Below are 12,414 nucleotides of genomic sequence, written 5' to 3'. Positions count from 1 at the left end.
TCATGTCTTCATTATTGTGACAGCCTACTGATGGGTCTGCCATCTCCAAGTTTCTCTCCACTCCAATCTATCCTCCATTCAGCCATGAAAATGATTGTCCTAAAACTCAGGTCTGATCAGGTTAACTCCCCCCACACTCCCTGCCATAAATGCCAGTAGCTTCCTATCATCTCCAGGATCAAATGAAAAATGCTGTTTGGCATTCAAAACCCTTCATAATCTAGCCCTTTCCTACTTTTCCAGTCTTCTTACAACTTACTGACACTGGTCTCCTGCTTCTTCTATGAACAAGCCACTTCATCTCAGCTCTGGGCATTTTCTCTGACTGTCCTCCACGCCTGGAACTCTCTTTCTCCTCATCTCTGCCTTCCTTGAAGTCACAACTAAAAGTTTACCTTGTTCAGAAAGTCATTCCCAACCTAATTTTAATTCCCAACTTAATTTTAATTTCCCAACCTTTCCCAACTTAATTTTAGTGCCTTCCCTCTTTTAGTTATTTCCTATTTATCCTGTATATAGCTTGTCTGTACATATCTGTTTGCTTGCTGTGTCTCCCCTTGTAAGCTCCTTTGAGGAAGAGATTGTTTTTTGACTCTTTTTCTATCCCCAGTGATTAGTACAGTATCTGGCACACAGCAGTCACTTAATAAATGTTTACTGACTTGATTTTATCCTCACAACAAAGTAAATGCTATTATTATCTCTATTTCATAGACAAATAGGTTAAATGGCTTGCCCAGCATTCAACAGGTACATCTTGAGGTAAGATTTGAACTTAGGTCTTCCTGACTCAGGTCCAGTGCCCAATTTCCTGTGTCATCTAGCTGCCTCAAAATTCACTTTGAGAAACATTTGAGTTGTGAACAAAAACCTGGTCTCTGTATCTGAATGCTTGGGCTTAAGTCCAAACCTATGAAACAGAATGGCTCTATGACTCTAGACAAGTCATTTAACCTCTTGGTTCCCCAGGCAAACCTCTGGGACTCTAAATTGCTAAATAGCTGCTGATCTGTCTAGAAGAGGAAATTTCTTTACAGAGGGGTTCCCTAAACCAGTAAAATCACCAGTCCAGGCCCCTTACCTCAAAAGATGAAACTTACCATTGTAGTATAAAAAAATTATCCAAAAGGAGGAGAAAATTATTTATGTGCGTTGATGAAGTGTGGTGACAATCACGTCCAAGATCAATTTCAAAGTACTGCTGAAGTTAAAAAAAAACACAACAAAAAACTTTATGAAGATAAGATGGTCAAGCAAGTGAAACAAAAAGTATTCAAGTGGCTAACTCTGCAAATTCTTTGTGACAATCATCTTCATAGTTTTAAGCATACTGTATGAATATTAAAAAAGCACTTTCTAGAACTTCCATACAAAATCTTTAAATCATTTCTGAAAAGCAAAATTAACATGCTGGGGAGACATTTAGTTTGCATATTGTATCATCAAATACTCATAGTTTCCAAACACTTTATTCTCTGGAAGAATATAATTGAAGCGATTAAACATTACCTTCTATTCTCAAAGAAGTAAACTTTTTTCATAATCTCTTATGGGCTATTTATTCCCTTATATATCAGTTTCAATGTTCATTAAACACTTTTATGCAAAGCAAGTTGAAAAATTCTATCAATTTCAAAGAACTTTTAGTATAAAATCTCCCCCTCCCACCTTTCCGTCCCTCGAAACAAGGGGGAGGTATTTTGCTACTCCCCTGTGGCAGCTAGGTTTCACAGTGGTAGTACCCTGGACCTAGGATCTATGACCTGAGTTCAAATTTTATTTACTTACTAGCTTTGTGACCCTAAAAAATTCACAAGACTTAACCTCTTTTGGCTCGTTTTCCCATCTATAAAACGGTGATAGTAATAGCACCTACCTCACAGGGTTCTTATGTACAGTAAATGAGAGTAAACTTTAAAGAGCTATATGTTAATTATTAATCCACACAAATTTTTATCTTGGCTCCATGTGACCACTAGTGTGCAGTTAGTTTACTGAGCAAAGGGTACAATCTGTGACTCTGGGTTTAGAGTTAGAAGGAACCTCAAAAGAAGACACCTCTTTATTTACAATGGGATGTAAATCTGTCAAGGAGAATTATTTTAACTGTATTGGCAGCATTAGTATATGGGGGGGGCCCTGAGCATTTATCATGCGCCTACTATGTGCCAGGCACTGTGCTAAGCAATGTAGGAAATTATCACTTCATTTGATCCTCATAACAGCTCCCAAAGGTATGTTGGAGGCACATAGTAGTATGTGCTTAATAAATACTTGTCTATTGATTTTAAAGATGAAGAAACTGAGGCGATAACTTGAGGTGCTAAATAGAGCATAACCAGGATTCAAAAACACTGGTCTTCTGACTCTAAACTCAAGTGTTATAATTTTCTGCCACATAGCTAATTAGTGGTCCTGGGAAAGCCTGAAAATGGAACTTTTTAATCCTATGATTTAACCAACGTACAAATTAAATACAGGTAGGATGAGAGGCTGACCACAGAGTCAAAAGCTTGTGACTGACTGAATTTAATTTTAAATACAGACAAAATTGATTACTTTAAAGTTCAACTTGAAAGAAACTAAGAACTTTAAAAATCACTTAGTGATATAACTACGCAGGTTGATATCACTTTATTTATCAAAAGCACCTAATCCTCATCTCTTCTTATCTATCTAATTTGGTGGTCAAGCAACAAATTTAATTAATTACCCTCCTGGCAGTCCAGTGATGCGTCACTAGATTCCTTTGTTCTTATGTCATCCGACGCCCAATTTGTTTTGTTTCATGCTTACTCAAGGTGGTACTTTGTTACTCATCCTAATTTGGAAAACCTTGCAAGAGAATTCTCACCTATGACTTTCAGTAAAATTGCATATACAAGAAAAATAATAGAAAAGGCTCCCTTAGGCAACTGACTGGGTTGAGATGTTAACTAGCATTTATGATGCCGTCTCTGTTCTAGTTCGTACTACTTGGGCAGTTCACTGAGATTACTCATACATAATTCACCTAAGGTAAGCGTCGAGGCCAAATCGTTTCCAAGTAGTAGATGAGTGGGTAAAGCCACTGATTCTACAGTCAGAGGACACAGGTGCACATCCCAAGGCGGATGCTTTCTGCTAGTGTGCTCACGGACAAGTCACAACCTTCAGGGGCCTGAGGTTCCTAATCTGTAGGGCCTAGACAGCCTCGGAGGTCCCTTCCAGTACGAGGATCCACGTTCCTAAGTGTCTTTGGAAGAGGCCCCCCCTTACAGACTTGGGGGTGGACCCCCTGCGTTGCCCAAATCACTTCACACTCAAGTACAGCACAAGTGACCATCAAACAAACTCTCCCCTTAGGCCCCGGGGCAGGCGGACGGAAGAAGCCAGGTCACCGCCGGGTACAAAATCCGTGCCAGGTCTCCGGAAAATACCTGTAACCGGGAAGCTGCGCCGGAGACCAGCCCCGGCGGGAGGCCGGGGCGGGGGACCCACGCTCCCCAGTGGACGCCGAGACGAGGCGGGGACCTCGCGACCCCAACTCGCCTCCGCCCCCGCCCCCACGCTCGCCGGGGGTCAGGGGGAGGGAGTGGAGATGGCTGCCCCCCTTCATGCCCCCCCTCACGCAGGCGCCTCGGGACCCTGCGGAGATGATGGCCGCCCCGAGTGCCAGCGAGTGGCCGCAGGCGCGCCGGGCCCGTCCGCCACACCCTCCGCCTCCTGCCCGCCCGCTCCCTACCTGCCCCTGCGGCGGCGGGGGCTGGGGCGCTTGGCCTCATGACGGCGCCGCCAGCTCAGGCCTCGGCAGGACGCTCCACACAGCGAGTGAGCCGGTGGCTCCCCCGGCCCAGCCCTGCCCGGCCCCGCCGAACGCACTCAGCTCCTCCCCCTCCGCCCCGCCTCCCTACCCGCCGCCTGCCTGGCCGGCGGCCTGTTCCGGTTTAGGCGCTTCCGATTCGTCCGGGCCCCAATGGGCTCCTTCACGGCGGCGGCGGCGGCGGCGGCGACGGAAGGGGAGGAGCCGGGGGCGGGCCCCGGCCTGGGGGCCTGAGTGCGGGAGGGGAACGCCGGAGAGTCGGGAGGCCTGAGGCCGGTTCTGCAGCTGCGGGGCGCCCTCGGCTTTGGCCTCTGCTACTCCCCGGGGCCCTCAGGGGCGCGCGGCCGTCCCCCGCCTCAACCCAGCGCCGTGCCCACATCCAGCTCGCTCTGGGTCGCTTGACTTACCGGTCAATCCATTTCTGACCCGACCTGAGTAGTTAAAAAGAAGCTACCTGGTCACACCTTTGCCGCCCTGATTCCATCAAGTTTAAGTAAAGCCTCCCCCAGACATTTCCTAAGAGCGCTCCACCTTGAAGCTTGCATTTCAAAGTAGCAGAACCGTAGTAGAGTTTACTAGAGGAAACTGAGGCTGACAGGATAAGGGACACCCCAGAGCTGTTCAGGTGGAATTCAAATTCGGGTCTTCCAGGCTCCAAGTCTATCTAAATCCACTGCACCACCTAGCTGCCTTAGCAAACACTTGCCAAGTTTCGCCAATAATTGAATGAATGAATGAATGAATGAATGAATGAATGAGTGAATGAAGCATTTGTTAAGTAAGTGCTTACCATATGCAAAGCACTGTGCTAAGTTCTGGGAATACAGATAGAAAAACAATCACGGAACTCGAGGAGCTCATCTTCTAAAGCAGGGAGGAGGGGAACAACACATTTGGAAGATTTCTTAGGATGCAGCAGCAAAGCAGACAGTAAGGCCTCATGTCATTTACACCGGTAAAATCAGATCTTTCAGGGAGTTCTATGTACCTGATTTTACCATAGCAGAAAACTAAACTGTGATGTACTTTGTCTATTCTTTATCTATGTGTCTTCAATTTTCAAAGTTTTATACGTTGTTAGAGCTGGAAGGGAAGTTGAGTTATCTTGGGACTTCTTCAGATGTGCATCTTGAGAGTTCAAGAGAAAGATCATGTCATGCCTCGGAGGTAATGTAGCCTAACCCTTATATTACAGATGAGGAAAATGAGGCCCAGATAAGTGACAGGTCATACACATTGTAGGAGTCAGAGGGGGAATCTTGAACCAAGGATAATGATGACAATGATGATGATGATGATGATGATGATGATGATGATAGCCCTCATTTATATAGTGCTTATTATGTGCCGGGCATTATGCTAAGCACTTTTTACAAATAAAACATCTCATTTGATACAACCCTAGCAGTTAGGTGCTTTTATTATCTTCATTTTACAGATGCAGAACAGAGGAAGACAAGTTAATTAATTTGCCCAAGATTACACAGCTAGTAGCTATCTGAAGTGGGGCATGTAGGTGGCCCAGTGGATAGAATGTTGGGTTTGAGTTCAAATCCAATCTCAGACATTTAACAGCTGTTGTGACCTAGGCAAGTTAAGTTACTTAATCCTGTTTACCTTAGTGTCCTCCTCTGTAAAATGAGCTGGAGAAGGAAAGGGGTTATAACCACCCCAGAAGCTTTGCCAAGAAAACCACAAAAGGGGTCACAAAGGGTCAGACTCTACTAAATAATAATTGTCTGAAGCAGAATTCTCTTCTATGCACTGTACCACCTATGTGCTTAGACAACATGCCAGTTTCTCTGCCTGGTGTTTCATATTTCTCCCTTCATGGACTCTTAGTTGTCCTAGCTATTCCTCTAGCTCAGCATCCCATCTTTTCTACTTGCCTTTGCATAGGCTAGCCTGGAACACTTCATTTTTGCCTCTTAGAATCCATAACTTTCTTCAAGGCTCTGCTCAGGTACGACCTATGCAAAGCCTATCCTGGTCGTCCTATCCCTAGTGTTCTTGCCTTCCTCAAATTATGTTACATTTACTTATCTGTTTAGATGTTATACCCTTTCCCCAGTAGAAAATGAGATCCTCAAGGGGTTGGGTTTTTTATGTATGTGTTTGTTTTTTATATACTATCTCAGCTTAGCACAGTGCTTTGCAAAAGTAGATGCCTAAATGGATCTGTTGAACTGTTTTGCAAGGTAAGGGTAAAGTATTAAGTAAACTAGGAAGAGAAGAGATTTTTCCTTCTGCTCTTTATGATCAGAAGAAAGATTACAACTTGAGAACATTTGAAAGCCCAGCCAGGGCTGGAATATGATGGGAATTCTCCCGATACTCCATTGGAGCTAGCAAGAGGAGAGAGATTTCTTGCAGGAAGCAGCTAGAACTGATGGTTTCAGCAGAGCAAACTATAACGGCTAGCTTTTATGTCAAGCCACATAAATGAGATGAGTTGACACCTCATTGCTTTATTTAGGTAAAAGACCCTCAGAATTGTAAGGAGTAGGTAGAGCTCCACAGCCACCATTTTGTAGGCCTTTACTCTATACTTTATAACCCTTGAAAGCTGAGGGGAGGGGCAGCTAGGTGGAGCAGTGGATAGAGCACTCGCTGTGAAGTTAGGAGGACCTGAGTTCAAATGTGGCCTCAGACCAAATACTTGACACTAACTCTGTGACCCTGGGCGAGTCACTAAACCCCAATTGCCTAACCCCCCCCAAAAAAAAAGGAAAGCTGAGGGGATAGCGAGCTAAGCTATGGTATGAAATGATATATTTATTCTTACTATTGTTAACTCATACATCCAGAATTTACAAAGAGTTATAAATTGGTAGAGCTAGAAGGGAAGTTACAGATCATCTTGATCTCTCCCACTTCATTTGTAATTTTTTTTTTGGTCATATGAGGATCAAAGCAATCCATTGATTTGTTAAACTCCTACTATGTGCCAGGCACTGTGCGAAACACTTTGGATAACAAAAGCCAGTCCCTGCCCTCAAGGAGCTCACAATCTAATGCAAAAAAGAGCTATACAAATCAAGCTAAATATAAGATAAATAGGAATTAATTAGTAGAGGAAAGACACTAGAATTAAGAAGGGCTTCTAGTAAAAAAAAAGTGATTTATTTGGGACTTGAAGAAAGCCAGGGAAATCAGCAGTCCAAGTGAAGGAGGGAGAGTGTTCCAGGCATGGGTGTTGTTTGTCCTTCATTCTTTAAGAGGATTATGACATCAGGAAGGTGATGCCATGACTTGCAAGTGGATTGGATTTGAATGAGGGAGAGCTGTACAGAGTCACCAGCCTTACTTTCTTCTCAGAAGCCATCTGAGTCAGTGGCAAGATATAGATCAGGAAGACTTAAGATGGCCTCCCAGCCATGGGTGATAGTCAGAGAAAATGCTCAGAGCTGAGGGATTGAGTGTTTTGTTGGTGGAACAGCCTCCAACAAGTGTCACTGGACGGAGGAGGACTCAGGGAGTAAGTTTCTTTTGTGTTGTGTCCTCTAATTAGAGTGTAAGAAGTTTGAGAACAGGGACTATCTCATTTTTCAATTTGTATTTCCATGGCTTAGTACAGTGCCTGACACATAGTAAGTAAATGCTTTTTCATTCATTCATTTCATTCAGGACTGATAGTCTTAGCCTCCTAGGGCATGGCTGATTTCCAGCTAGCCAATCCCAAGCTTCCTTTTCAATTCAACTGGAAAAATATTTTTTATACTTTGTAAGGAAATGAAAGGCATAGATGGGTTTTAAAGTTAGTTTAACACTTCATTGTATTAGGAACTAGGTGCAGTGGATAGAGTGCTGGCCTTGAGTCAGGAAGACTCATCTTTGTGAGCTCAGATCTGGCCTCAAACACTTATTAGCTGTGTGACTCTGGGCAAGTCACTTAATCCTGTTTGCCTCAGTTTCTTCATCTGTAAAATAAGAAGGAAATGGCAAACCATTCCAGTATTTTTGCTAAAAACAAAACGGAACCCCCCCCAGCCCCTAAAACCCAAATGAGGTCATGAACAAGACTGAAGTGACTTAACAACAACAAAAACACCACTACCCCATTATCACAGAGTGCCTTATTACTTCTGTTAACAACATTTTTCTGAGACATCCACTGTATGATAGGGCCAGGATTAATTAGTCAAAGACTGTTTACCTCCAAGTCTAAATGAGAATTACTGAAGCATATTCTTTATACCTGACTGAATCCTGGGGAAGGCTGAGATGAGAACTGCAACAGATCTCCAAGAGTTTATCAGATTTGTGGGTATGTGTAGGGGAAAGGGAGAGAGAGGAGACTGCATTGGATAAGAGCTCCAAAGTTAGAGTCCCAACTTTCTCCTGTTTTGTAAAAGTCCCATCTCTGAATGTCACAGATTTCCTCACTTCCCAGGCATTTTTGAGCACTGATTGGGGTGGGGAAAGCAAGGTGCCATTATGTTTGTTCATTACCAGAATTTCTGACCGAACTTTTAACTCTGTTGAGCCAGTTGGCAGGCTGTTGTTCTTCGGTTCTCCAGGACCAAAATGGCATCACTATGTTGAGGTCAAGGTACAGTGTGTCCAACTATGGTTGATCAGACAAATACAAGCTTCGAAGGCTCTACCATAGGGCGGGGACAAATAGTCAATATGAACATCTGGAGTGTAGTCTCTACATTTGCACATCACACATTTCTTTTGAACTACTGCAATTCTGCTTTGCTTATAAGAGTACAGCACCTTCTTTGATGCTGGACTGTTCTGTTCCAGTGTCTCCTATGACTCAGAATTGATTCCAAATTTCAATTGATTGTTGAACCAGTATCTAGATGCTAAAGCATGCTATAAGTATAGCAAGGTTAGTATTCACTTAGAGATTTTTGTTCAGTGCGTTGGTGGTGGTGTCTTGTATCTATGAAATGGACCAGCTGACAGTTGTTGGAGCTAGAATAGGCCTTCAATGCTAAACTTGAAAAAATTGTCTATATCAAATACCTCTACTTACTCATTACCCAGTATTTTGCTTGCTATTCCACCACTCTACTGAAACTGCTTTCTTAAAGGTCATTGTGGAATTCCTAGTGGCCAAATCTAACATCTGTTTTTAGTCCTTATTCTCTTTGATCTCTCTGAAGTTTCTGATAAAATTAACCGATTGCTTCTACTTGATACCTAACCTTCCCTAGGATTCTGTCTTTCTAATAGCAACTTTTCTTCTCTTCATTGGATTTTCATCTTCTTACTGACCCTTTAATGATGATGTTTCTCAAGAATCTGTCCTTTTCCTTTTCTTTACACTCTCTCTTTTGGCTATATATTTCAGTTCCACAATGTCAGCCATAGAGAAGAAGCAGGATGACATGGAGTACAGGCCATTGAGTCAAAAAGGCCTAGAAAAAAGTCCTATATCTGACATCTCTCTTTTTCCCTTGACAACCAAATTCTAGAAAGAGTAGTCTATATTCCCTGCCTGCACTGCCTCACCACTCATTCACTCCATTGACTTCCATCTCAATCATTCTACTGAAATTGATCTTTCTTAGGGCAATCAATGATATCTTTCTTGTCTAAAACAAAAACAAAAACAAAAACAAACCCAACTTTTCCTAGTTCTCTGACTATGTAATGGTTGTTTTAAAAAGCAAAATGAAAAAAGGTTGCTTCCCAACTCTCCCTGCACTTTAATCTTGGCTTGTAGCCTTTACAAGTTAAATAGTTTACCATCAATGCAGTTGCTGACCTGGATGCTGTTTTTGTTCTGACAACATCAAAGAAAGTATCATGCAAAAAAGCATGGGAACAAGCACCTAGCTCTTACTTACTCTTATTTGTGACTGGGAAAGTAAAAAAGCATCATCCTTTATCCAGAACTCATGCAAACATACCATCATTAAACTGGTATACAATACTGATGAACTTCTCCAGGCAAACCAAATTTCACCATGATCTTCTACAAGTCCTCATGACTGACAGTATTAAAGTCCTTGGTCAGGTCGACTAAAGTGGAGGGAGAGTTGGTTTGAAGATGATTGTGCACTCAATGCAGCCTCTGATGCTGAGATACAATAGAATATAGATTGATTCTCTACTGTTTGTGCTAATTTTGGCCTGACAATCAACACCAAGAAAACAGAGGTTCTCCACTAGCCATCACCATACCCTCCATTTGTGGAACCATCGGTGATAGCAAATGGAGACATTTTTAATATCGTGAATAAGTTCACTTACTTTGGCAGCATACTTTCCAGGGATGTCCACACAGATGATGAAGTTAATACCCAAATTGTCAGAGCTAGCTCAGTGTTTGGGAGGCTCTGAAAGAAAGTGTGAAAGGGAGGAGGTATTAAACTAATTGCCACACTGAAGGTCTACAGAGCTCTTGTGCTGACTTCATTGTTATATGCCTGTGAAACCTGGAGAGTATACCAGCACCATGCCAGGAAATGGAATTGCTTCCATTTCATTTGTCTTGGGAAGATTCTGAAGATTACCTGGCAAGATAAGGTACCAGATGCTGAGGTCTTTTCTTCAGCTGAACTGCCAAGCATTCAAACTCTACTACAGAGAGTGCAACTCAAATGAGCTGGCCATATAACCTAAATGCCAAACTCATATTTACATAAAAGACAATTTTTTAAAATGTTAAGAATAAATAAATAATGTTTTAAAATCATATGAAAATGTAATTGATAAATATTTGAGAAAATAAATAAAATTCTAATTAAAAAATTAAAGGATCTTGAACCCGAAAAGTCTGAAAACCCACTATTGTATGGGAAGCATCAAGTCCAGTTTGGATGGAATGTGGAATGCATGAAAGAGATGTAATCATGTGTAATCAGCCAGGAAATATAGGCTAGAGACAGATTGCAAACGACTTCAATTACCAAGTATAATTTTAGAAAAATAAGTATTGGTATTTAAGATTTGTCATATGTTACTGAAAAATACTTTGAAAACTAGGAATAATAAGTTGTTTAAAATAGACTTAGAGCTTTTCCCATGTGCTCTGTTATTCTAATGGTAATTCAATAAGCTAAATGTCCTTGTACTTAAAACTGGAAAAAAATGGACATATGTGGTTACTTTTCAGGGTGAACATCAGATAAAGGATATCTTTTGTATAGAGTTTTGAACTTTTGCCATTGCCTGTATGGGAAATTAATCTATTTTCTAGGCTAGTCTTACTCTCTTTGGCTTCCTCTTTTAGGCTTGGCACATTGTTTTACTGTGTAGTATTTACATTTTGTCTCATCGTAGGGGATGAGTTTTGCCAGCGCAAACTACCATATGCGTGCCTCTTTTTAGTCTTTAAGGATAAGACTTAGAAAATATGCCTGTGTAGACAGGATTAAGAAACTTAATTAAAATTTTAGCACTTCTAGAGATAATAGAGGTTTTTTTTTCAAAGAGTATTTTAAATCTTATTTAGAGTAAAACATTCTTTATCTCGTATGTATTACAAAAAGATTGAATTGGGGCAGCTAGGTGGCACAGTGACTAGAGCATTGGCCCTGAAGTCAGGAGGACCTGAGTTCAAATCTGGCCTCAGACCAAACACTTGACACTTACTAGCTGTGTGACCCTGGGCAAGTCACTTAACCCCAATTGCCTAAAAAATAATAATAATAATAATAAAGAAGATTGAATGATTTTCTAAGGAGCAAATACTTCTTACGAGATGTAGGGACAATTCTTTAGGTGAAATTATATCAAAATTGCTATTATCTCTTTATCATCACACAAACCAAATAGGATCAAATGATCTGTAAACTGCGTTGCAAACTTTAAGCTTTAGTAGCTTAAAATGTGGGCCTGTATAGCTCAGTTGGTAGAGCATCAGACTTTTAATCTGAGGGTCCAGGGTTCAAATCCCTGTTTGGGCAAACCCCTTATTGCAAGTAAAAGATACTTTAAGGTAGTACGGTAGATAGAGCAGTGGCCCTGGAGTCAGGCAGACCTGAGTTCAAATCTCCCCTCAGACACTTGACAATTACCATCTGGGTAAGTCACTTAACCTCATTGCCAAGCAAACCCCCCCCCCCAAAATCAAAATGGCACTAAGACTTTTGGGATACCATGTATCAATGGTAGTTATTATTATTACTAATACTATTTAATTATTATTATTATTATTAATAATTCTTAACATTTACATAGCACTTACTATCTGCTAAACTGTGGGGTGTTTTACAGTTCTGTTTTCATTTGATCCTCACAGCAACCCTGGGAGATAGGTGCTATTATTATTCCCATTTTATAGATGAGGAAAGTGGAGCAAACAGAGGTTAAGTGACTTTCCCAGGGTCACTCAACTAGTCAGTATCTGAGGCCGTATTTGAACTCAGGTCTTCTTGATTCCAGGGACAGTGCTCTATGTGATGATGATGATGATAAGGAGGAGGAGGAGGAAAAATAGGAGGAGAAGGAGGAATAGGATGAGGATGCATCATAAAATTTACCTCAGGGAAGCGAGAGAGCTAATCCACCCATTGGAAAAGTGTTAATATATTGCTAAAACTATTACAGAAAAGTTTGTAAGACTGAGAAACGTATTCTTTTATTATTCTCTTAGACTTTTATCTGCTCTTTGTAGGCAGACATCTTCATAAATGTAGTGATTGCTTTGG

At 41.5% G+C, this 12,414-nt stretch overlaps 1 protein-coding gene and 1 non-coding gene across 18 annotated transcripts in view; one reads left to right on the top strand and one right to left on the bottom strand.

Annotated features, from left to right (window-relative positions):
* SUPT20H (SPT20 homolog, SAGA complex component) overlaps positions 1-10,098 on the bottom strand; it is a 53,012-nt gene extending 42,914 nt beyond the window's left edge. For 13 of the 17 annotated variants that reach the window (XM_020967889.2, XM_020967897.2, XM_020967899.2 and 10 more), the window contains exons 1-2: positions 3,725-3,814; positions 1,101-1,201 (exon numbers count right to left, since the gene is read on the bottom strand). In XM_020967889.2, the coding sequence (XP_020823548.1) occupies positions 1,101-1,103 (3 nt within the window). In that variant the 5' untranslated portion in view covers positions 1,104-1,201; positions 3,725-3,814. Of the gene's footprint in view, positions 1-1,100; positions 1,202-2,713; positions 2,987-3,724; positions 3,815-10,012 lie in introns of those variants that run through there. The other 4 variants (XM_020967892.2, XM_020967890.2, XM_020967891.2 and 1 more) reach the window with 4 other exon arrangements.
* Positions 10,099-11,597: 1,499 nt separating this feature from the next.
* On the top strand, positions 11,598-11,670 carry TRNAK-UUU (transfer RNA lysine (anticodon UUU)). The gene has a single exon. It is a non-coding gene; the product is annotated as a tRNA-Lys (tRNA).
* Positions 11,671-12,414: the final 744 nt, after the last annotated feature.

The sequence above is a fragment of the Phascolarctos cinereus genome, unplaced genomic scaffold (genome assembly GCF_003287225.1).
Source record: "Phascolarctos cinereus isolate Bilbo 61053 unplaced genomic scaffold, phaCin_HiC Scaffold_726;HRSCAF=1367, whole genome shotgun sequence".
Taxonomy (NCBI): Eukaryota; Metazoa; Chordata; class Mammalia; order Diprotodontia; family Phascolarctidae; genus Phascolarctos; species Phascolarctos cinereus.
Note: the sequence above shows the minus strand (reverse complement) of the source record. Positions and strands in the feature narration are given on the sequence as shown.